Consider the following 24855-nt stretch of genomic DNA (forward strand, 5'->3'; position numbering starts at 1 on the left):
CCAGGGTCGAGGTCAGACAGCAGCTCCCCAGAGCAGGTCACTGCTGCAGCCTCATCCCAGGCATCCCCAGCCCACGCTGACAGCCAGGGCCCAGGAGGGGCCCACCACCCACCTGGAGTGACAGAGGAGACCACCAGCACCACCAGTGCTGGGAAACACAGGATGGTCAGGAGGTTGAACGCATGGACGACGGAGCCGACGTTCTCCGAGATGGAGCCCTGCGGGGAGCCAGGAGACACATGAGGCCAGTACAGCAGCCTTGAGCCCTCTGCCCTACCCCTCCTCTGGGGAGGCTGCCCCCGCGGGCCTGACGACCTCCCCTCGGCTTGCCCCGGAGCACGGCCCAGCCGGGGAAGGCAGCACTCGCCCTCAGCCCGCTCGCTTTGCTGCGGGCACGTTCCATTGCCCAGGTGCCGGGGCTCCCACCTGGAAACAGGAATCGCAGCAGCTCCTCCCGCCCGGGGATGTGCCCCACGGCCCCTCAGCCAGGCCAGGCCCAGAACACCTTGCAGCTCAGTGTGCCCCACAGCGCCGCTGTCCTGGGCACTCCGCTCTGGCAGTGGGGCTCAGGCTCTCTGCGTTCGATTTCTGCTCCCAACGACCCAAGCAGGGCCCGGCCCAAAGCGCTCGCTGCTCCCGGGGCCTGCGGGCAGCTGAGCTGGTAGACGGGGACACAGCAGCTGCTGGAGCCCAGGCCAGCCAAGTGAGATTCATGCCAGGGATTTTGGGCGGCAGCCTGAGCGCTCGTTCAGGTTTAGCCTAACCCCGTTCACTCCTCCCCAAGCTGCTCCCCCACCCCCACAAGGCCGCTGCTGGGGTACACAGAGGAGATGGAGCCAGGGCAGAACAAGGCACCGCTCAGTGCTCAGGGCAGGGCGTCCCCTTCATCTGGTGCAGAGGCCAGTCTAGAGCCCCTCCCAAGCACTCCGGGAATTCCCTAGGCAGCTCACTGGGCCTGGTTTGAGCCCCCCATTCTGGCCTGGCAGGGCCGTGCCTGCAGCCTGGTGTCAGAGGACCCGTCTCGATCATCCTGCTCTTATCCTCGAGTCCCCTTCCGCCCACACGCTTGCTAGGAGACTCCCATTTCCCCAGCCACAGACTCCAGAGCAGGCCCCAGCCGCAGCGGCTGTAACCCAGGTGTGACCCGGGCACGGCCGAGCGCACCGGGGGGGGAATAGCTCACCACTGCCAGGCGTCTCTCCGTGTGCAGGGCAACCAGCGCAAACACGTTGGCCACTGTAAACAAAGAGACAGTTAGCGCACCCAGCCCCGTGGCTCGGGATCACTGCCAGGCCAGGGCCTGCTGCCGACAGCTGGGCCCCAGGGGCAGGAGGAGAGGGCCCCGAGTTCCCAGCTCGGCTGCGAAGAGCTGGCGAGACGCTGCCTCACTCCCTGCGAAGTCTCCCAGCACGCTGAAGGACCGGTGCGGGGGAGCAGACAGCTGGTGCACAGGACTGGGAAGGCTGAGCCTGGCATGAGGGGCAGCAGAGACTGGACAGGAGGCCCGGGGAGCAGGAAGGCACCGAGCGATGCCGTGAGAGTTCACAGCGGCCCGGAGTCCCACTGCTCCCAGAACAGGGGTCCTGGCTTGTCCGAGCGCTCAGCTCTGCTCTCGGGGAAGGACAGGAGGGGGTTGAGCAAGGAGAGGGGCAGAGGTTAGGAGCTTGCCCCCTGCATCACTCCTGCAGGCCGTGCTAGGGAGACCCCGTGCCCCCATCCTAGGGATGGATCTACAGCTGGCAACATTAGCTCTGGGTTCAGGACCTTCCCTTGTGACAACACTTGTATCCCTGAAGGACCCCAGTGAGCACATCGGTTCCCAGCTCAGCCAGCTCCAGACGGGACAGTGGCAGCTGACGGACAGCTAGTGACAGAGAAGGCCAATGCAGCACATCTGGCCTGGACACCAGGCTGCCCCACACTAGCCAAGGATCTCATTACCGAGCGCCGGGCCTGGAGGCAGGTGGAGGAGACCGTCTGCAGGGTCCAGTGGGTTAACCGCAGAGGGCCCAGCCCTCGGGCGAATGCTTGCCACGGCCAGTACTCAAACCTCAGCAAGCAGCACGGGCTCCGCTAGCGCTCTGGGCAGGAGAGCAGGGGACGGGGTTTGGGCACAGATTGCCCTGTGGAGCAGCTCCCAGTGCTGGCAGCACCTGGTGAATGAAGGGCAGGCCTGGGGCTCGAGCAGGATCAGTGAGACCCGTGGGGAAGCCCCTCCTCCTGTCTGGCTGCAACCCCCTGGGGAGCAAGAGCCCCAGTTCTGGTGATGCCGAGGAGCTGGACAGAGCCCTCAGCAGGGCACAACCCTGGGCTGTTGGACCCAGCGGGCCTGTCCCATCTCCAGACGGTTAGGAGAGGAGGCAGCCAGTTCCCCTGGGGCCCATCTCAGCTCATCCCCTGGCAGGACCCCGGGCCTGGATTCTCACGGACTCACCAATGACAAGGCACAAGGAGGGCCAGCTGTAGGGGTCCTTCAGGAAGAGGGAGACCACTTGGATTGGATCCACCAGGATCCCGTATCTGTAAGAGAAACGGGTCCCGGGTGAGCAGAGGGAAGCTCCCGCCTGACATGCTGCACAGGGCTCTGGGGCTGGCTGCCGACACAGGTTCGAGTCCCCACTGTGATCGAGCCCGCATGGAGGAGCTGCATCCGGTGATGCCAGGGAGCGGTCAGCAGCAGGTCCCTGTTCCGCTCCTCCCCCCAGGCATGGACCATACAGCCCTGCCCCACGCCCGGCGTACAATGGGCAGGAGCGACGGGCTGCCGGCATCCCCAGAACGTCCTCCACAGGGACCGTTCCCTCCAGGGGGGTCTCCTGCCATTAACGCAGTTACTCGTTAGCGCTCAGGAGATTAGCGAGCAGTGGGGGCGGAGGGGCTCTCCCCTCTGCTCAGAGGAGCTGGCTTTTCTCCCAGGACTCCTCTTGGGTGTCAGGCCAGCAGAGCCCATCTCGGGGCTAGCTTGCAGTGGGCTCCCGTACAGTCCAGATGGGCACGGGAACACGGAGCGCTCTGCCAGGACCAGCAACACCCAGAGGCTGTGGCCTTAGCCAGGCCAGGCCTCGGTCCAGAGCCGGAATCCGAGCCTGCACTCAGCCGGAGGGGCTGATCAGACCCACACCGGGACTTTAAGTGCCCGGGCAGCAGCCCAGGACGAGAACTTACAGACCCGAGTGGCGCTCGGGACCGCCCTGAGCTGCGGATTTAAGGAAAGCCCATCCCTGTATGGTCCGAGCTCCCGACTCCGCGGAGGAGGCAAGGGGCCTGGTCCTCGGACAGGCGAGGCTTGAGAGCGGCTTTCAGAAGTTGCAGTACATGTTAGTACCACAGGGTGGCACCCCTGCCCTTAGCATGTGCACAGTGGCCCTGGCTAGCACAGGGGCCGGCTCCCGAGCCCTGGGAGGGGGCTACAGAGAGGCCTGGGGCAGTGGACAGGGCATTAGCGGGAGGGGACTCTCACTGGGCCCACGCCAGATATCTGTGGGAATGTGGTCAGACCTCACCACCCATGACCAGCACTCCAGGGTCCAGGCCCCTCTCAAGCTCGGCACCCCCCATGCTGGGTTATTTGTGCAGCCCCAGGCCCTCGGGGAGCAGGTCGCCCCTCTGGCTCCTTGGGCACCACTACCCACAGGTACCAGCATAGTGCCACGTGCCCGCCTCCAGCGGGTCCCAGGGCAGGCAGAGGGGTGGCAGGCAGCACACGCTCCTAGGAGACATGTAGACAACCCCTTGCCTGGCCTTGGTGCTTAACGAGAGGTTTCCCAGGCACGGGAGTCAGGGCCCCTTGGCCCAAGGCACAACTTAGACAGGGCCGGGGGGCCATGAGAAGGGTCCCATGAGAGCAGGATCACCGCTCGAGGCCCTGCCCAGGCTCTCTGGGCAGGACACAGCGCAGCCTGGGCACTCGAGCTGGTGCGGTTACAGCTGCGTACGTCGGGGTGCCCAGGGGATGGTGCCGCCCGGAGATCACTGCGGAGTGCAGAACGCACCACCTGCCTCCAGAGGCGGCTCTGCAGCAGGTATGCACTGAGCACGGACCGTCTCCTCTAGGCCTTGGGACGGGGAGCTCCCAACTCCCCTCGGACCTTCCCACCTGGCTCCGGAGCGCATAGGGTGACCTGCCCCGTCACACTCAGAGTGGCTCTGCAGCAGCTCACCAGGCGCTCTGGAGCCTGCACCCTTAGTGCCGGCAGGGCCCCCTCCAGCGCCAGTCGCTGCTCCGGGCCACCCCAGAGCAAGGCCCCGCTCCGGGGGGCTGGGCGAGCAGTGCGCCCCATCTGGCATTACTGGGCAGTGGTGTGGGGCTTAGCGCGGGCAGGGAGAAGGGGTTTGAAAGGACCCAGGGCAGGGGAGCTAGTCAGCAGCTCCTGCTGCTCGTGCCATAGGTGATCGGTCCCATCCCGCTCTGCCGTGGGAGTGTCTGCACCAGCCCCTGCCCAGCCAGAGCACCCCCCGTAGCCCGGCCCTGGGGCAGTGCGGGGTGCCCTGCCCAGCCGGAGCACCCCCCGCAGCCCGGCCCTGGGGCAGTGCGGGGTCAGCACTTACTTGATGAGGTTTTCCAGGAAGAGCCGGGCGTTGCTCAAGACCTGGAAGAGAAGGAGCCAGCGTTACTCAGGGAGGGACTGGAACTCTGCTCCCGAAGGAAGGGGGAGGATTCCACATGGGGGCTTGGCTCAGCAGGAACAGGGCTTCCAAGAGACTCAGCTGGGGGTGGGGGGTTAGACCCTTCAGAGCGACTCACCCCAAGGGGCATCCCAGAGCCCTTCGCTGGGCTCCCTGCTTCTCCCACCTGGCCCCCCAGAAGACACAGGCCTTTGCCCCCAGCAGGGCCCCACCAGTCTGGCCACTGCTCTGTCCCTGGTGCCGATCCGGCCTCACTCGGCACTCTCTCCTAGGGAACAGGCCCGAATCCCTCAGGGGAGCCGCTCAGAGGCTGCTCCGCAGGGCACAGGGGCAGGTCCAATCCCGGCTTACAGGGCAACTTGTTTAAGTAGCCAACAGGCCTCAGCGGGTCTCACTGCAAGCTTGGGGGCCGGGGCCACGTGTGCAGCGGTGTTGTGCCCAGCATGGCAGGGTGGGGCTGCAGAATACGAGTCCCATCCCGCCCTGTCCCCTCCCCTCGATGGAGGGCAGAGCCCGCATGGTGTTCACTGCAAGTCACAACCTTCAGCGACCAGCAGCATTGCTGAGTCCATGGGGTGCAAGCCAGGCCCCCCAGCTGTTCTCTGGGGGCAGGGACCTGCCTCCTCCCATAGGTGGGGAGACAGGACCAGTGTTTGCTGGCTCCTGGGCAGGGGGCTGAGCGAGATCAGAGCCCCAAAGGAAGATGTGGCCCCAGAGTCAGGTTGGGGCATTTCTGAGCCCCATGGAACCTGGCTGCCCCATATGAGCAGAGGCTTGGCTGGTTTGCCAGTGCCCAAGACATGGCACTTCAGCCGGACCCTGCGTGCGCTACCCTGGGGCTGGCTGGGCTCGGCTCCAGGATGGTACCGACCCCGGGAGTTCAGGAAGTTTTGAGCAAGTGCCTGTTTCTCCATTTCCTGTGCTCGGGCAGGGTGGCTGGGCAGTCACATGTGCGGTGGGGAGGGACACAGCAGCAACAGAGCGTTCAGAGCCTCTGCCCACACTTGCTCCCGGTTGGTTTTGACTTGGGAGAGGATAGCCACTTCCTACCGCGGCGCTCAGAGCCACCACCCAGCCCCTTCCGGCAGCCTGGCCCTGGGCGTCTGCAGTGCGGCTCAGTGCTGGGAGAGGTTCCCTCGGCTCACTCCTGCTCGGCGCTCTCCCTCGCCTGGGCTCGGCTTGGTGCCGCAGCAGCGGCCGGTTCCCTAACCCCGCAAAGGGCCTTGCTGCACAAGGCTGACCTGCCGGAGTCAGGTTAAGGCATTCGCCCTCCCGCTGCTGGCAGCTCCAGCCCCACCCTGCCGCTCAGCGCTCCCACACAGCCTGCGGGAGGCAAAGGTCGCCGGGCAGTGAAGCAACAGGGACTGGTGCGGTGCCAGCAGCTTGAGGGCTGGTTACCGCAGCTGCTTGGTGAGCCGCCGGGAACCCAGTGGCCCGGCACAAAGCACCCGCTGTGGGGGAGTGCTTGCTGGCTAGGTGCCAAGGTTCCTGCCCCAGGGCGCTTGTGGGGCAAGACGGAGACAGGCAAACCCTGCAAGAGCTTGAGTCTCACTCCCCTTCACCAGGCGAGACCCCTCAGGCTGCTGCTCCGCCTCCCCTCCCCACAACAGCTGGCTGTCGGGGTCCCGGCACGTTCCAGGCCGCAGGGCTGGATGGGTGTACCCAGCCTCGCAGGGGTCGCTCAGGTCTATGTGCAGCTCCACACTGGGGCTGGGGGGGGGACAAAGCTGGCACACAGCACAGGTAGGGGGTTGTGTAGAAAGGGCTGGCCAGAAAGCCAGTCAGTTTTGTCCAGCACAGGGACATGGGTCTCTGGAGTCAGCCCCCGCCCTGCTTGGCTGGTAGGGTCTGGGGTGGGAAGCTACAGAACACGTTCTGCCCCCCACACCCGGGCCTACCACCACAGCGCTGGGGAGACGTCACCTGCCCGAGGAACTGAGGGGTAACAGCCCCCACTGCAGGCCCTGTGCTGGCAGGAAGGAGTTTCTGTAACCGCCGCACGAGTCACTTCCAGCTCCAGCAAGAGCCTCTTCCCTCCCCCACCCCCACGTTCCAGGGTGTCCCAATCTAGACGGGAGCCCTTGCATCACAAGGAGAGAAGTCAGTACAAGGGCCACTGCCAGCACAGGAGTGAGTCATGAGCGAGATAAGAGGCCACAGCGCGTGCTGCAGATCCCGGCTTCCCCAGTCCCCTTTGGAAAGGGTCGGAGGCCTTCAGCCAACAAGCGTTTCTCCTACGGGGCCAGCAGGAAACCAGGTTCCTGCAGCTCCTCCTGCCTGACCCGGGGCAAACAAGTCCACTGATGCACAGAGCGGAGTGCAGCCGGGCTGCTCCGCAAGGCTCGCGGGTGCTGCCTCGGGTCGGAGTAGGCAGGGCACCCAGGGAGCCGATCTGCCGGCCAAGGGTCTGTGCAGGTATGTGCCAGGCTGGTTCAGGCACAGGGTGGCCTGGATTCAAGTGCTGCTAGGCCACTGGGGCCAGTCATGGTCCTTGGATCCCAGCTGGGCCCAGTTGGAGTCAGAGGCCACTAGAGAAACCAGAGGCCCCGATGCAGGTGTCCCGGAGGCCACTGGGGCCGAGGTCTCGCGCTGCCGGGGGGAGAGCGGCAGGCGGGTGCTGAAGCAGGTGCAGACAGCGGTGCCCATTACGGAGCCCGGGGCAGTTCCGCCAGCGAGGAGGAGACGCTGCGACGGGAGGGAGTCAGACGTGGAGCGCTCACTAGTGTGCTAGGCCAGCAGGAAATACAAGGCAGGGCCCCCTTCCCAGGGACGGGGCAGCCCCCGTGGCCAGACAGCTCTGGCCCCGTACGCAGCGACGGGGAGTTCGCTCCGTGCCACGAGCGAGAGCGAGTTCTACCACAAGAGACAGTGGCTCTGCTGCCACTGCCGCCAAGTCTCTTCTGCTCCCTTTCCCAGGAGGATCAAATTAACCCAGACTCCGGATTAACCAGTGCCCCGGTGCACCTGTTCTGCCTGCAGAGACACAGCCAGAGGGGGGCGTCAGACAACTCCCCCGAACAAGCTCGGAAACCCGCCGAGCGGGTCTGGGCTGCAGGTGGAGACAGTCAGCTGCCGAACGGCTCCTCCGGGCAGAGCCCAGCGCGCAGACCGGCGCCATCACTGCACTGCCGCTGCTACCCACTTGGTGCCATTTGGTCTGGAACTGCCCTGCACCCAAGGACCGGGCTAGGCTGTTACAGGTGCAGCGTCTGGCTGGCTCATGGCCAACTGCTCTGCTCCAGGAAAGCCGTCTCCTCGCACAAGATGGGGCACTACAGCCAGTGTGTACGTTTGGGCATCAACGCCCAGAGGAGCAGGTGCCAGAGAGCCAGGCTGGCCCCCAGGTACCAAGCCAAGAAGAGACTCCAGCCGTCAGCCCATGGATGAGTAACACCACGGCACGGTGGGGAGAAGTGGTCCCTGGCCCCCCAGTGCAGAAGGCCCAGATGCTGCTCACACTCACCAGCATGACCACACACCAGTTCAGGATGCCCCGGTAGTTGCTGTACCCACTGGACGAGCTGAGCAGAGACTCCTGCACCTTGTGACACCTGGAGAGAGAAGTCAGAGACCCCAGCAGATTATACAAGTCCCAGTGACAGGCCAGGACCCCACCTCTCCCACGGGAGCCTGGCTCCAGCCCCCAGCAGCTCCAGGCATCCCTCTCTGTGCCACAGGGCTCCAGCTTTGATCGCGTGCCGGCTACAGCCTACTAAGACATCACCCTCCCATTCACCGTGCCCCAGGCCAGCCTGTGACCACTACAGCTACTGCTTGTGTGCAGAGTGAGGGAGTTCTTGCCCTCTCCTGGCATGGCCCAGCTGGTAACGAGAGCTGGTAACACAGCCCTGCAGGCCAGGGACTCCAGAGCTAGTCACACCAGGGGACACTTCCTGGGGGAGCTCCAGGAGTGGAGGACCAGGAAGCTAAAGGAATGGTCACAAAATGTTTAGACTTTCCTGAGTCAGACTCGGAGACCAGAAGAACCCACCAGGTATCTCGTCTGACCTCCTGCACATCGGAGGCCACATGCTAGCCCCACAGGCTGGAATCTGGACCACGCTGGGGGGCAGCCAGACAGCCGCCATCTGATGACTGTCCTAGGACGGTTGGTGGGCCCCAGTTTGGTGGGCAGTTGGCCACCTCAGCAGGATGGAACGGGCGCTGGGGGCTCAGAGGCACTGCAGCAGGGCAGGTGTGGGAGAACCTGGCACTGTTTCTGCTGCAGAGTTAGGGAACCGAAGTGTCCCGAGCTGTCGGGAACAACCTGAGCCCGGCACAAAGGATCTGTCTGCACAGCTGCTACACCTGGGTGGCTGGCCCATGCCGTGGGGTGTTTCACTGCAGTGAGATGGCTGGGCTCGGTTGTGGCCTGGACTCCAGGTCCGGTGAGTTGGGAGGGTCCCTGACTGGGGCTCCAGCCCAAGCCCGGAAGTCTATAGGGCAACGAAAGCCCCACAGCCTGAGCCCCATAAGCCCGAGTCAGCTGGCATGGCCCAGCCGCGGGCGGTTCTTTACTCTGTAGACAGCTCCACAGAGCCTCAGGCTGACAACTGGCTCCCCAGGCGCCATGGGGCTCTCCCAGGAGCTGCTCCAGATAGCGGAACGAACTCCCGCCAACTAAGGGCCATCCCAAACCTCCCCACCTTCCGCTCTGGGTGCTGCTCTGCCAGACCCCTGCGGAGACAGAGCAGCAGGGACATCAGAATCTCTACCCGAGAGACCCCGCACGGTGCCCACTGCTCCCCTGGGGTATGAGAACACACAGGACAGATCAGTCACCCTGCTACGTGCACTGCGGGAAAGCGCTCGGATACTCCCGAAGAGCCACCGCAGAACAGAACCCAGCACTGCGCTCGCTCCGGTCACTCCAGGCGTCGCCAGCGCCAGCGAGCTGAGCACACAGCCCAGCGGGGCGCTGTTTTCTGAGCCACCTCTGCCAGGGGTTCAGGGACGGCCAGTCCCTGCAATGGGGCAGTGGCCCATGGCCAAGCGCCTCACTCCCTCTCCACCCCATCGGTCCCCCGCGTAACCTGTACAACGTCCCCGACCCCCAGAGATTGAGCAAGAAGTCTGGTAGTGGGACATTAATCACAACCTCGAACTACTGGGTTAAGCCTCTTGGCCAGCCTGAGGAGCCACTCACAGGACGGGGGGAGGTGCCACTAGCCAATAGAAGCAGGAGCAAAACCCTTCCCGCTCACTGGCTGTCGGCCTGCTCCGGATCCGGGGGAGGCTTGTCCCTCTTCCCTGCCCCGGGACAGGCCACCAGTCCCAGCCTGGCTTGGGCAGAGCTCGCTATCCCCCCCCCCCCCCCCCCGCGAGCCTCACCACCCGTTAGCGATCCCTCACGCACTGCTGCTAGTGCCGACGCCATGCTGCAGAGCAGGGCAGGCGTGCACCGCCCCAGGGAGCTGCTGCAGGGACCAGGATACATGGCCACACGTGGCACAGGGCCTAGGGGAGTACGGTGGTACCCAGTCCCCACATGCTGCTGGGGCAGCAGGGAGAGGCCAGACCCCGCTTCCCCCCCCAGCATTATCTCAAACAGGTCCCTGCAGCTGGAAGTTGCCGGAGGTGGTATCATGTTGATTCAAGGCCGTCCAGCCCCGGGAGCCTGCACGGCTTGTTTGAGTTGTGCGGACACGGCGTAAGGCCCTGCTTTCATGGGGGACGGTATTTAACGAGGGTAACCACGTGTGGCCAGCGGTGTCCTGCCATGGGGATGGTGCACTCCGGGCCGGCACAGCATTGGCCATGGGACTGGTCGGCAGAGCGCCAGGAACTCCCAAGCGGACAGCACAGCCAGGGTCAGAGGTCGGACGAGAAGCAGCCGCTAGAGGGAATCAGACTGGGAGCCAGTGCCGGCACCTGCCCGGGGACACCAGTCAGCTGAAAATCCTGCTCATGGCAGCTCCCTGGCCAGACACAGGGGGTTAAGCTCAGAACTTGGCATCAGCCCAAGCCAGATTGGCAGGGAACCGACTCCTGTATCACCTTACCTAGAAGCACTTGAGCTGGGATGATCCCAGGATCAAGGCAGGGATATCCCACCGAGTTTCCCCACCGCTAAGGGCCCTGCTGAGCCTCTTCCTAGGAGAGAGCCGGACAAGTCAGAGTCTGCCGGCTGCTGGGAGAGCAGACTTGGGTTTGTGCGGGGCGAGCCGGCTCGCCCCTTTTCCTGGTCCAGCACTCAGGAACTCTTCTGCATATGAACGCTAGGCAGCTGCCCGCTTTCCCCGTCCAGGGCTTGGTGAGTGATGCACACAGCCAGGTCTGCGGGAAGGCAGACACAGGCCCCCCTCTGCACGGGTGGAGGCCAGATGCAGACTTGCCTTTCCAGAACAGCCACCCAGAGCCACCGCTGCGGGGCTAGGACACAGCAGCGAGGAGCGGTAGTCAGTTTAGATCCCTGCAAGGGTTTTCATTGACTTTAGAAATGGTCTGAATCATTTCTAGGCACCAAATTTAGACCCTCCACTTTCCCCTGCAGAGGCAGGCTAACCCACGCGAGCTGGAGCCAGGGCAGGAAAGGCTGAGCGTAGGCTGCAGGGAGAGATCTGCCGGTGTCTGGGGAGTCACCGCAATGAGGGACAGGAGTCTCTGGCTGACTGTCCTGAAGGATACCTCTATTACCTTGTGCGCACTGGGGTTGCTATTTTAGACACCGCAGTCCGATGAATTGACAGCTCTAGCACTGGTGTCTGGTCCTTAAGAACCAAAGCCAAGAGGTAAAGGACTTGCTCCGAGTCAGCTGAAGTGGAACCCAGGTGTCCTATGACACGGACACGCCACCTTTAATCGCCTGTGTCCACATCCTATGGCTGCACTTGGGGTACGTTCCCAGGGAGCCGAAAGAGTATTCGGAGCCAGAGAGACAATCAGGTGGGAACGGGCTTAAGAACCCTGAAATACAGCGAGAGGCCTCCGAGTCCAGGGCAGGGGCTCTTCTGGACTGTCTGAGCAAGAAGATTAAGGCCCCCTCACCCCACACTAGCTAGAAAGTCAGTGGCCATCCTCAGCACTGCAGCTTCCAGCAGGGTTCCAATTCCTCTCCTCCTAGGTCCTTCCTGGCTGGGACTCGCTCTCCAGGGTGGAGGTTTCCCTGTAATCCTCAGAGAAAGAACAGCCTGTGCACCCGCTGATCAAACCGACCGATGTTCTTTTGATCAGAACACAGGATCAATGTCTCTCCTGGCTAGACTACGGCCGTCTGCGCCTCAGCATTTAACAGTAGGGTGCGCCGGCTGTCAGAGTGGACGCCACAGGATGCCTCTGAAGAAGGCTCTGCAGGAATGGCTCCCTTCTTACCCTTCACCCGATCCCCTAAGGCAGCGCCTGCCCTGCCAAGAGAAGTCAAGTCTGACCACCCCATTCCCCCTTTGCCGTCCATAACTCATGGAGCGCACAGGATTCTCTTTAGCCTTGTGCACTGTCAGCTGTGCCCAAGGCAAAGGGGCCAGAGCTCACTTCGCTCCAGGGTGAATAAAAACCCAACGATTTTTTAAAAACAAAACCAAAAAAAATTAGGTTTTTTCCCCTCAAATCTGATTTAAATTTAAAAAATCCATCCAAAGATAGTTTTAATTCAGATACGTTATAGCTCAGCGATATCTCATCGTGGAATAGGGATTATAAATTCTAGTTCTACAGCATGAGACAATGTAGTCATGTCATGTTATAGAAAAGTTTTGTAAATGACTTCCAATAGTTCATGGATTAGGGACCCAATCTTGTGGGGTTCCAGGGGCTTCTGTATAGATTCTTTAGGTTAATCTTTCTATCTACCCAATGGGACTCAGTGCTCAGTCTAGAAGACACCATCAGAGATGCTTAGTGTTGCAGTTCTCAAACTGTGGATTTGTTTCTCCAGAGGTAACATGCTTGTTAACAGCAAAAATGTTTTTAAATAAATAAATAATATAGAGAGGTGAGAAATAACAGACCTCAACCCTATGGTCCCTCTGCAAATTTGTGTACACAGAGTCAATCCCTTACCTCTCTCTAAAAGTGCAAAGTCTCAAAAAGTTCAATGACTAGAAGATTGTTGGGGGCAGAATAGATCTGGACAAGGAGAAGATGTCTGGAGATAAATGTGAGAAGGGAGGGACAGGCAGTAGAAACAAAAGTGAAACTGTTTGAGCAGCATATTCCAGAAGTCTTGAGGTCTTTCTGAGCGTAGCCTTCATTGATTTGAGATCTACCATCCCATTCTCTCACTAGAAGGGAAAACCTAGGCTGGCAGTTTGGGAATAAGAACCATTCAAGCAATGCGTTTGCTGCTGATGTTTTAAAGAAAGTCAAACCCGGGACCCATGGAAGTCTAGGGTGACCAGATGAGAGACATGAAATATCGGGATGGGGGGAGGGGGGCGCCGCCAGAGCATAGGAAAAATTGGTGGGGGCCGAGCCCCCCGACCCAGCTAACCTGCACTTCCCGAGCTGGCTGCCGCATCCTGCTTCTCCCCCCTCCCTCCCAGTGCTTGCGCCACCATACAGCTGATTCACGCAAGCCTGGGAGAGAGTGGGGAGGAGGAGGAATGCCGCGTGCTTGGGGAAGAGGCAGGGCCAGGTCGAGGATTTGAGGAGGGATCCAATGGGGCAGGGAGGGGGCAGAGCCAGGGCTCAGTTGGGGGCAGGGGGCACAAGCAGTAGCTTCTTCTGCCGGTGTAGAAAGAATATTTTCTTCCTTTGGACTAATTCATTCCAAATTGAGAAATCGTTTGGGACCTGAATCCTAGAATCTCAGGGTTGGAAGGGATCTCAGGAGGTATCTAGTCCAACCCCCTGCTCAAAGCAGGACCAACCCCAACTAAATCATCCCAGCCAGGGCTTTGTCAAGCAGGGCCTTAAAAACCTCTAAAGAAGGAGATTCCACCACCTCCCTAGGTAACGCATTCCAGTGCTTCACCACCCTCCTCGTGAAATAGTGTTTCCTGATATCCAACCTAGACCTCCCCAACTGCAACTTGAGACCATTGCTCCTTGTTCTGTCATCTGGGTACCCCTAGAACAGTCTAGATCCATCCTCTTTGGAACCCCCTTTCAGGTAGTTGAAGGCTGCTATCAAATCCCCTGTCATTCTTCTCTTCTGCAGACTAAACAATGCCAGTTCCCTCAGCCTCTCCTCATAAGTCATGTGCCCCAGCCCCCTGGTCATTGTCGTTGAACTCACAGCCCTGGGTTTAGCCGATGCTCAAACCACTGAGCTACCCCTCCCGCCTGCCTTCGTACAGGGCCTAAGACAGCGAGGCCCTGATCAGAGTCTCAGCACTACGGTCAGCAATTAGCTACAGAAATGCAAGGGCCGTCTCCAGGTGAAACGGATCCTAGACCTTCAGCTCGGCTCGTGCACATGAGTCAGTTTGCTTGGGACCAAGATTAAGCAGCAGATGCCGTCACGTGCTGGTGTTCTCTGCGCTCCAGATTTGGCAGCAAGTCTCACGCGCTGGGTTCTATTATCAGCCTCCAGCAGGCAACTCACTGACATCAGCTGAGCAATGCTCCAGGCTCATTCTCCCTCTGTAAACTCGCTAGCTCCCGTGGGGCCCGAGACTGCACCTCCCCAGCTCCCTCCCTGACACTAACACTAACTGCGAGGAGACAGGGCTTCAGATCACTGCTGGCATTTCTGCTTCACTCCCCTGCCACTCTGCTGGCTGAGACAGGTGTATGAGCCAATCAGCTCCCTCTTCCCAGAAAGGGGGCAGGAGTAGAGGAATTCCTCCCGTGCAGGGTGGGAGACAGGATTAGGTGCCCAGTGTGGAGGGTAGGTGCCCAGTAGCTGTCATAACTATGAAGGGAAGGGTAACAGCCCTCCTGTGTACCAGACTATAATCCCTCCCGGCCAGAGACTCCCAAATCTTGTTACCTGTAAAGGTAACCTGGCTGACACCTGACCCAAAGGACCAATAAGGGAACAAGATACTTTCAAATCTTGGGGGGGGGGGGGGAGGCTTTTGTTTGTGCTCTTTGTTTTGAGTGTGTTCGTTCTTGGGACTGAGAGGGACCAGACATCAATCCAGGCTCTCCAAATCTTTCTGAACAAATCTCTCATATTTCAAACTTCTAAGTAAACAGCCAGGCGAGGCGTGTTTGTTCTCTCAACTTGTAAATGTACCTTTTGCTAGAGTGTTTATCTCGGTTTGCTGAGACTTTGAACCTGAGGCTAGAGGGGATTCCTCTGGGCTCTTTAAGTTTGATTTCCCTGTAAAGTTATTTTTCATCCTGATTTTACAGAGAGGATTTTTACCTCTTTCTTTAATTAAAAGCCTTCTTTTTAAGAACCTGATTGATTTTTCCTTGTTCTAAGATCCAAGGGGATTGATCTGGACTCACTAGGAATTGGTGGGGGGAAAGGGAAAGGGGGGATGATTAATTCCTCGTTGTTTTAAGATCCAAGGGGTTTTGGATCAGTGTTCACCAGGGAATTGGTGGAAGAGTCTCTCGAGGCTTCCCAGGGAAGGGACTCAGCACACTGGGAGTGGTGGCAGCAAAAGCAGATCGAAGCTGGTAGAGAAGCTTAGAGGTTTTCATGCAGGTCCCTACATCTGTACCCTGAAGTTCAGAGTGGGGAAGGAACCTTGACAGTAGCACACATGTTGGGTCCCCACCCCAGCAAGGCCAACGGTTGGTCCCACTGTCCCAGGCCCCAGGGGGAGAAGAGATGCCCAAGCTGCCAGCACAGATTGGATTTGTACAGCGAGGAGAGAACTTTTGAAATCGCTCTTGAAAGACCAGCTTGGGGAATCCTGGAGCAATTCACCTCCCAGGAAGCTGCTGCTCGGATCATTCAGCAAAGCCAGGAACGAGAGGCGGAGAGGAGAGGGCAGGCATGCCAGTCAGAGCGGACAGCAGGCCGGGCGCCTTGCTGTTACGCTCATGGAATGTCAGCATAGCTACTGCGCCCAGCGCTCTGGGGTCAACAGCATTTCCCAAACAGGGTCCTGCCATCAGCAGAGGGGGTCACCGCAATCCCTTGTGGGCGGAGGACACTAGTTTGCACCGCACAGGGTGACCTCACGTGCGTGGTACGTGCAAGGCCCCAATGCACAGAGGGTGCCGTTTTGTCGAGCATTCTCCACACAGTGCGACCTCACATGCACAATATGTATGAGGTCACACTGAGCGGAGGATGCCATTCTGTAGAGCAAAAACTGGCATCATCTATGCTGTCTGGGGTCCGGGAAGGAAACTGTTCATTTAAATGGGGTTTGCCAGCAAACAGGTTGGGAACCCCTCATGCCCCCCCCCACCCCGTGAATTCACAGAACACCCAAGAGAGAGTCACACCCAGCAAGAGAAGGGAACAAAGTCACTTTGCGTCTAGAGACCAGCACCACGAGCACCCAGCGCTATCAGGAGGGTTGAGAGCCAGAGTTTCAGGCCAGACAGGACCACCAGATCCTCTAGTCTGACCTGCACGTCACAGGCCACCAGCACCCCCCCAGCAAACCCAGCTGTGGAGAGGAGACCCACGGCAGCCTGGCCTGGTGTGTGCCACAGGCAGAGAACAGCAGGGACCGAGAGGCACCAGTCCCCCGAGGCTCCCCAATGGCAGGGAATGTCCCAGTGAGCTACACCCAGCTAACCCTGGCACGTGACCCGCACGTTGCAGGGGAAGGCAACCCCTGCCCCCAAAGGTCCCTGCCAGTCTGACCTGGGGGGGAGGGAAAAGGGGGGAAGAGAACGACACACCCCTGCCCACGTATAGATCAGGGAGACCCTGGCAACGTGAGCAAGAACCAGCAAGAGAGGAGGCTTGGTGCCAGCTCAGAGCCCTCACTTGCCCTGCCCAATGTCCCACCTCCTGCCATGGCCATCCCTGATGCTTCAGAGAAAGCAGAAACTCTCAGAAATCACTGGGGGGGGGGGGGACGGGGGGGACGACGACGACACACTCCCTTCCTGACCCCTGTTGATTGCTGGCTGAAACCCTGAAGCAGGAGCTTTGGGAACAGAAGACATACACTGGAAGAGAGCCCCAGGGTTGCAGAGCTCTGTCCCCCACCATCATAAGCAACCCCGTCATACAATTGCACTGTTAGTGCCACCCCGGAGAGGCTCTCAGATGGCCGTGGAAAGCTGGCCAGTCAATGCTGACCTCTCCTCCCTGGTTACAAGTGCTGAGTCGCCTGAGAGGAGGTTATAAATACACGGCGGATGCTCTAAAAACGCCACCACCATATTCTGGGTCCCAAGAGACCAGCCCCGTATTAAGATGTGGTCCTCACTTTACAGCCTGGGAACCCCTTAGAGCAAATACCTCCTGCCTGACAGCCAGGATTACCTCCCTCAGGCTATAAACCAGCAGGAGCAAGGCAGGAACCCTGTTCTAGCAGCCGCTCTGGGGCAGGATTTGATAGGATGTCACAAGATCCCTACCAGGGAAGTTCACTCCGGCTGGCTTGGATACAAGTGTTGCCATGTGGCCTGAAACTGGCAGAAAAAGGTAAACAAAGGGATGATGAATGGCCAGCAGGGGCCAGGCCTCAAGAGATCTGATCTGAGTCAGGGCCGGCCTCCTTTACAATGCTAATCCTTCCCCAAACCCCTTCCCCACCTCTCACCACTCCCCAAACACTCCCCAGCCCCAGCGCTCTCCCCTTGGAGCAGAGAGCAGGGGCCACGCACAGGACACTGCATTCAGAGGAGTGGCCAAATGCAAGATCCAGATTAGAAATATGGGCATAAAACAGAGTGGAGCCAAGCAGGCGAGACGCTCCCTACACATTCGGGCGCCAATGGCATAATCAAGTCGGAGGATGGGGACAGACCTGTTCTGTGCAGAGGGAATTTTAATCAAGGTCGTTGAACAACGCTCTGGGCTTATCTGCACGCACAGTTCTCTGCGCCGGGGGCAGAACTGTGTGAGTCAGACACATAACCGCAGCTACACAGCACAGACAGCCTTAGACATTGTTAGGGTCATGAGTTAACACCGTCACAACACTCCAGCGAGGTGGGATCCAGACTATGGGGTACGAGGGCACACAGGAACACCAGAGGGCTCAGACATCTCCCCCACAGCTCCCAGTGTGGGGGGCACTAGATATGGGGGGGCAGGAACTAGTATGTAGGGGCAGCACTAGGTGTGGGCTCTGAAGTCTGTCCCATTGCTGGAAGAGAGGCCAGATCACCTGAGCTGGAAGGGGCCCCCTGGGCCCAAAGAAACACTGGGGGAGGGGGGGGGGGGGGAGTTCCTGAGGCTGGGGCCCATGGGGAGGGTCCCCGTGAGGGCCTGGGCTACAGGCGCTCTGGACCAGACTATAGGGGGCCCCTAGCCCCCCCCGCACAGCACCCCCGTGGGACCCGAGATACAGGAGCCCCGTGGGGGGCTCTCTGGGGCCCCGGGGGGGAGGAGAGACACGGGCTCTCGGGGGGCCCTAGCCCCCCATGCACAGCACCCCCGTGGGACCCGAGATACAGGAGCCCCGTGGGGGGCTCTCTGGGGCCCCGGGGGGGAGGAGAGACACGGGCTCTCGGGGGGCCCTAGCCCCCCATGCACAGCACCCCCGTGGGACCCGAGATACAGGAGCCCCGTGGGGGAGCCCCCCCTTACCTGAAGTCCCCGCAGTTGTCGGGGTCGCTCTCCGCGGGGGGCTCCGCTGCCGGCTCCGGGACCCCCCGGGGCGGCTCGGGCTCCCCCTCGGCCGGGCTGCCCGCGCTGGGCCGCCGGGGCCCGGACCTCCTGCGGCGGGAGCCGCCCGCGCCGCGCTCCCCCATGCCTGGCTCTGCGGGGCCCGCCGCGCCGGGAGCCGCGTCCCCGCCGGGCTGCGTGAGCTGCTCGCCGCGCCCCTCCAGCGTGCTCCGCCCGGCTCCGCCTCCCGGCCACCGTACCCGCCCCGCGGCACCACGGGATATGTAGTCCCGGCCACGCCCCTCCAGCGTGATCCGCCTCCCGGCCACCGTACCCGCCCCGCGGCACCACGGGATATGTAGTCCCGGCCACGCCCCTCCAGCGTGATCCGCCTCCCGGCCACCGTACCCGCCCCGCGGCACCACGGGATATGTAGTCCCGGCCACGCCCCTCCAGCGTGATCCGCCTCCCGGCCACCGTACCCGCCCCGCGGCACCACGGGATATGTAGTCCCGGCTTTGCCCCAGCGAGGCTCCGCAGGCGAGGCATGCTGGGAGATGTAGTCCCATCCCCCTCTGTGCTTCCCACGCCCCGCACACCCACACCCCTCACTGCATCCCTCCCTGTCCCATCCCCCCGCACCCTCATCCCCCGTCACTGCATCCCTCCCCCATCCCATTTCGCCCTGCCCCCCACACCTACCCACCCCAGCCCTGTACCCCTTACAGCGCTCTCCCACCCTCCCTCTCCACCTCCCAGAGCTGCCACCCCCATGTCCCTCACCCCCTGCACCCCTGCACCCCATTCACCTCCATACACTGCGGCACTCCCGTTATGTCCCTATACACCCTGTGCTCCCCACATCCTCATGCACCTGTAGCCTTCTGCCTCCCCCTGCATCCCCATCCACCCCACATACCTCCTCCTCTCTCCTTCACTGCCCCCTCTCACCCCCCACCCTGCACTCATCCTTGGCCTCTTTCCCTCTTCATCCTCTCTCCTTCACCCCCCAATCTTCTCCCCTCCAGCCCACCCTCCTCCCTTCCCGGCTGGGTGGTTTAGGCAGCCCCTGGAAAAGTGTATGAAAAAGTGTCTCTGGTGTAGGCAACTGTGTGCACGCATGCATTGTGTGTAAGAGACTGTAGGTCTTTGTGTAGGGAGGTGCGTGTATTGCCGCAGGTGTGTATACCTGTGTGAATAACATTTGAAGCCTAACTCTGACTTTTATTCCTTTTGCTGGCTTGTGCACAAAACAATTGATGACATAAAATATGTGTGTGTTCATTTCATAACAAGCTGTTCAAAGGGAAGGGAACTGTCACGGAGTATTGGGGGACTCAGGGCCCTGCACCCCCGGCTTCCTGCGATTCACCATGACTCTCAGCCAGCCAGTAAAGCAGAAGGTTTATTTGGATGACAGGAATACAGTCCAAGACAGGTCTTGCAGGCACAGACAACAGGGCCCCCCCCTCAGTTAGGTCCAGCTTGGGGTCCCAGGGCATGCCAGCCCACCCCCCTTTGGGGGGTCAGAGCCATCTCTGCCTCCCAGCCATCTCTCCAGCCTCCTTCCAGCCTGCTTCCCGCCCTCTGCTTTCAGCGACCCCTCCCACAGCCTTTGTTCAGTTTCCCCGGCTAAGGAGTCGCCTCGCCTTCAACCCCTTCCTGGGTTCTCATGTTACACACTCAGGTATGCGCCCTCGGGCAGATCCCATCCTGTAATGCAGACTATCCCAGCACACTCCCCTGTCAGCATTCACAGACCACAGTGAGAACAGGCCCAGTTCGTCACATCTCTCCCCCCTTCGAGACCGAACTGAGCAGGGTCACTTTAGCCAGTGACCCGGGGAAGTTCGAACCTACCCCCGTTCCCATGGATGCCCCCGCATCCCTCCCATTCCTTGGTGAGAATTACACCAGGCCCCTCCAGTTTCACGCCCCCCCTTAGGTCGGGGGTGCTTGATGGCACTCGCAGTTCGCATGTGGGAAGGTTTATGCGGCCTGCGCCCTTTTCCCACCCCCATACCTCTGGGGCTCCAACTGGGCTGTGGTCTTCTCCCAGCGCTCCAGTCTGGAGGTCTGTGCTTTGGGCTCTCTTGGTTTAGAGCCGCCCTTTTTACCTTAAAAAGAAGAACAGGAGTACTTGTGGCACCTTAGAGACTAACAAATTTATTAGAGCATAAGCTTTCGTGGACTACAGCCCACTTCAACCTTTTTACCTTGGCCACCCTCCGAAAAGGCTCCTCTATGCTGGGCAAGGGTCCTAAAGCTGTTTTCCCCTTGTCCCAGGCCTTCCTCCCCCTCTGACAGGGGTCACAGGATCTGCAGTACTGTCGGACAGTAACAAAGACCCCAGGCCAGTAAAAGCTCCGTAGCAGCCTCTGCTGGGTACGCCAGGTTCCCTGGTGCCCTGAGAGGGGAATGTCATGGGCCCGGCACAGCAGCTGGCGGCGATACTTCTGGGGTACCACCAGCTGCCTCCTGATCCCCCCTGACTCCATTTTCCCTGGGGGAGCCCATTCTCGGTACAGGAACCCCTTCTCCCACAGGAACCTTTTCCGGCCACCTCGTCCCATGGTCTGTACCGCATTGAGGTCGGCCAGGTCCCTTATCTTCCGCAAGGAGGGATCTCTCTGTAACTCGGCCTGGAACTCAGCAACTGGGACGGGGATGGCCACCTGCTCTTTCTCGCCCGCTGGGTCCGAAGCTGCAGCCTCCCTGAGCCGCGTCCCTGGGCGTTCCCTCCCCACCAGGTTAGGGTCCCGCGCCTCAGGCAAGGCACCCCCCCCAAGGCCAGGGCGCAGTGCCCCTCGCCGGCTCTGACCGCGGGTCACAACTAAGGCGGTCTGGGGGCTGCTTGGCCAGTCCTCTAGGTCCCCCCCCATCAACACCTCAGTGGGCAAATGGTGGTGCACTCCCACGTCCTTGGGGCCCTCCTTGGCCCCCCATTTCAGGTGTACCCTCGCTACGGGAACCTTGAATGGGGTCCCGCCCACCCCGGTCAGGGTCAGGAAGGTGTTGGGCACCACCCGATCTGGGGCCACCACCTCGGGCCGGGCCAGTGTCACCTCTGCGCCCATGTCCCAGTAACCATAAACCTCCTTCCCATCCACCTCCAGGGGAACAAGGCACTCGCTCCGCAGGGACAGCCCCGCGCCAACCCTGTAAACGGAGAACTTTGAATCCGGAGCATCTGGCCCCCCAGAGAAGCTGGCCTGGGGCTCTCCTCCCTCCTTAGCAGGTGGTACTCTGCCAGCCCCCCTTCCCTGGGAATGCTGCCTCTCGCCGGGCTGGGTCTCTACCCAGTCAACCCTCTGTGGGTTCGGCCTGCTCAGTCTGTCCCTGAGCCTGGGGCACTGGGCCCGTATGTGGCCCTTTTGGCCACAGTGGTAGCAGCCCATGTCCCATGGGTCCCCTTGAGTGGGTCGGATGGTCCTGATGCCGGATGTTCCCCTCTGATGGGGTTTTTCTGTATTTTCCCACGGGGAGGTCCCATGGTGACTCTCTCTCTGCGTTGTGGTGGGATTGCTCCTTTGGGACTCCTCCCTTTTATCTCCTGACCGGCTCTTTACGAACTCATCGGCCAGCCGGCCTGCCTGTCGCGGGTTCTCTGGCTTTCTGTCCACCAACCACAGCCTCAGGTCAGATGGGCACCGCTCATACAGTTGCTCCAGTACCAGCAGTTTGACCAGGTCCTCCTTCGTCTGGGCCCCATCAGCCCACTTGCTGGCGTATCTTTCCATGCTGACGGCTAGTTGCAGATATGAGATCTCAGGGGTTTTATCTTGACTCCGGAACCTTTCCCGGTACATCTCAGGAGTCAGCCCAAACTCACGTAGCAGGGCCCTTTTGAATAGTTCGTAGTCCCCTTTCTCTGCCTCTCCCAGTTGGCGGTACAATGCCACGGCTTTGGGGTCCAGTAAGGGGGTAAGGACCCGGAGTCTGTCCGCGGGATCAACCCGGTGCAGCTCGCAGGCCGTCTCAAAGGCCTCCAGGAAGTCATCCATGTCCTCCCCCTCCTTGTGTGGGGCCATGATGCACTTATCAAAGCTCCGTGCAGTCCTGGGTCCCCCCTCACTCACCGCAGCCGGGGGTTCGCTGCCCTTCAATCTCGCCAGTTCCAGGTCATGCTGACACTGTCTCTCATTCTCCTGTCTCTGTCTCTCTTTCTCCTCCCGTTCATGCTGACGCTGTCTCTCTTCATGCTGTCTCTGTTGTTCACGATCCTCCAGCTCTCTCAGTTTTAGCTCTTTCTCCCATTCCAGCCAATTCCGCTCCCCGGATGCCGAACGTCGCCGGGAGGATCCTCTGCTGGCCGGCGAGCTTCGCCGGGAGGGTCCCCTGCTGGCCGGGGGGGCTACGGCGCCTTCGGTATTTGCTGGGCTCCTCCCCACCCTTCCCTTAGGCATAGGAAGGAGGGGTCTCGGGAAGCCCTCAGCAGCCGGCTGACCGCTCCCAGCTGGGACAGACACTGGGGCCTGCGCTGCATTTGCCAGGCTGCTTCCCTGAGACACAGGGATCAGTTCATTCGCGCGATCTTCCTCCTCCAGCCGGGCAATGAGCTGTGCTTTGGTGAGCCTCCCAATGCGCAGCCGCCTCTGCTTGCACAGCTCCACCAGGTCGCTCTTAAGCCGCTTGGCATACATCTTCCTGCTGGCCACTCACCGGCCTGTGTGCTCACAGCTCCCCACAGTTCCCAGGGGGACCCCTAGTGTGCCAGCCCTTCTCGAGGTCACCGCCTCTCTGCCAGGGTCGAGCTGCAGACTCCTCCGCCCCTGGGACCACTCGCTGCGATCCCCCCGGGGGACCCTGTTACTGCAAAAGTCCTTCTCGCTGGTCACACACTCCCAGGGGTAAAAACCGTCTCTCTCCCACTCTTCAGCAGGCCTGGTCCCCGTCAATCCCCCTTCGTTTTACTGCTCCCCAGTCACTTACTGCAGGAAGCGCCGTCCACGGGGTGCAGTAGATCCCGCCGCTGCCACCAGTTGTCACGGAGTATTGGGGGACTCAGGGCCCTGCACCCCCGGCTTCCTGCGATTCACCATGACTCTCAGCCAGCCAGTAGAGCAGAAGGTTTATTTGGATGACAGGAATACAGTCCAAGACAGGTCTTGCAGGCACAGACAACAGGGCCCCCCCCTCAGTTAGGTCCAGCTTGGGGTCCCAGGGCATGCCAGCCCACCCCCCTTTGGGGGGTCAGAGCCATCTCTGCCTCCCAGCCATCTCTCCAGCCTCCTTCCAGCCTGCTTCCCGCCCTCTGCTTTCAGCGACCCCTCCCACAGCCTTTGTTCAGTTTCCCTGGCTAAGGTGTCGCCTCGCCTTCAACCCCTTCCTGGGTTCTCATGTTACACACTCAGGTATGCGCCCTCGGGCAGATCCCATCCTGTAATGCAGACTATCCCAGCACACTCCCCTGTCAGCATTCACAGACCACAGTGAGAACAGGCCCAGTTCGTCACAGGAACGCTAAAAGCAATGTGTTCTTTCTTAAACAGTGAACGTTGGTGACTAGTAATTGCAGAAGAGCCGACGGATCAGACGTTTCTCTCCATCTTTGTCGAGCTATGTTATAAACTCTGTGTTGCAGCCTCACTCTGTTTATGTGCATGTCCAGCACCCACCACCCTGCAGCCCTGAGGAGCTGGGTCTCGAGGCCCTAAACAACAATTGTAACATTAAATAATGTGGAAGTCTGTGTGTTAGTGCATGCTACGTGTGTACACATGAATATACATGGGGATCTGCATATACATATGGGAGTCTGTTTCTACAGATTTATTTATCTAGCTATCTGGACAGGTGTTCATTTCTGTGGTTGTGCTCTCTGGATTTGTATTTGGGCTTCAGGAGTGGGACCAATTGCAGCTGTATAAGTGCAGGGGGTGGGATGGGGAGGGATGCAGTGAGGGGGATGGGGGTGCGGTGGGTTGGGATGGGGAGGGATGCAGTGAGAGGGATGGGGGTGGGACGGGGAGGGATGGAGTGAGGGGGATGGGTGTGCGGTGCGTTGGGACGGGGAGGGATGCAGTGAGGGGGATGGGGTGCAAGGGGTGGTACGGGGAGAGATGCAATGAGGGGGATGGGGTGCAGGGGTGTGGGACGGGAAGGGATGCAGTGCAGGGGATGGGGTGCAGGGTGTGGGACGGGGAGAGATGCAGTGTGGGGGATGGGGGTGTGGTGGGGTGGGACGGGGAGGGATGCAGTGTGGGGGATGGGGTGCAGTGCGGGGGATGGGGTGCAGGGGTGTGAGATGGGAAGGGATGCAGTGCAGGGGATGGGGTGCAGGGGTGTGAGATGGGGAGGGATGCAGTGCGGGGGATGGGGTGCAGGGGTGTGGGAGGGAAGGGATGCAGTTCAGGGGATGGGGTGCAGGGGTGTGAGATGGGGAGGGATGCAGTTCAGGGGATGGGGTGCAGGGGTGTGGGACGGGAAGAGATGCAGTTCAGGGGATGGGGTGCAGGGGGTGGGATGGGGAGGGATGCAGTGTGGGGGATGGGGGTGTGGTGGGGTGGGACGGAAGGGATGCAGTGAGGGGGATGGGGTGGGATGGGGAGGGATGTAGTGCGGGGGATGGGGTGCAGGGTGTGGGACGGGAAGGGATGCAGTGTTGGGGAAGGGGTGCAGGGGTGTGGGACGGGAAGGGATGCAGTGCG

At 60.7% G+C, this 24855-nt stretch overlaps 2 protein-coding genes across 2 annotated transcripts in view; both read right to left on the reverse strand.

Annotated features, from left to right (window-relative positions):
• Positions 1-18366, reverse strand: part of DGAT1 (diacylglycerol O-acyltransferase 1) — a 32651-nt gene extending 14285 nt beyond the window's left edge. Inside the window, exons 1-6 of the mRNA XM_054018493.1 lie at positions 18188-18366; positions 8090-8177; positions 4549-4589; positions 2435-2520; positions 1184-1236; positions 113-218 (exon numbers count right to left, since the gene is read on the reverse strand). Coding sequence (XP_053874468.1) covers positions 113-218; positions 1184-1236; positions 2435-2520; positions 4549-4589; positions 8090-8177; positions 18188-18351 — 538 coding nt within the window. The 5' untranslated portion in view covers positions 18352-18366. The remainder of the gene's footprint in view (positions 1-112; positions 219-1183; positions 1237-2434; positions 2521-4548; positions 4590-8089; positions 8178-18187) is intronic.
• A 1230-nt stretch (positions 18367-19596) lies between these two features.
• Positions 19597-21448, reverse strand: LOC128831760 (uncharacterized). Its single transcript, XM_054018498.1, has 2 exons — positions 20414-21448; positions 19597-20314 (listed from the first exon to the last, which is right to left on the reverse strand). Exons 1-2 carry the CDS (start codon positions 21280-21282, stop codon positions 20062-20064), a joined length of 1122 nt encoding a protein of 373 aa, XP_053874473.1. The 5' UTR covers positions 21283-21448; the 3' UTR covers positions 19597-20061.
• Between the last annotated feature and the right edge of the window lie 3407 nt (positions 21449-24855).

The sequence above is a fragment of the Malaclemys terrapin genome, chromosome 2 (assembly GCF_027887155.1).
Source record: "Malaclemys terrapin pileata isolate rMalTer1 chromosome 2, rMalTer1.hap1, whole genome shotgun sequence".
NCBI classification, from domain to species: Eukaryota; Metazoa; Chordata; order Testudines; family Emydidae; genus Malaclemys; species Malaclemys terrapin.

Bases quoted from the DNA above. Each gene is read 5' to 3' on its own strand.
- LOC128831760 (XM_054018498.1), bottom strand. From the start codon at position 21,282: ATGGGCGCAGAGGTGACACTGGCCCGGCCCGAGGTGGTGGCCCCAGAT. The intron at 20,315-20,413 runs GTTGAAGTGGGC...TAAGGTAAAAAG, and splicing joins AGGGTGGCCAAGGTAAAAAG to GGCGGCTCTAAACCAAGAGA.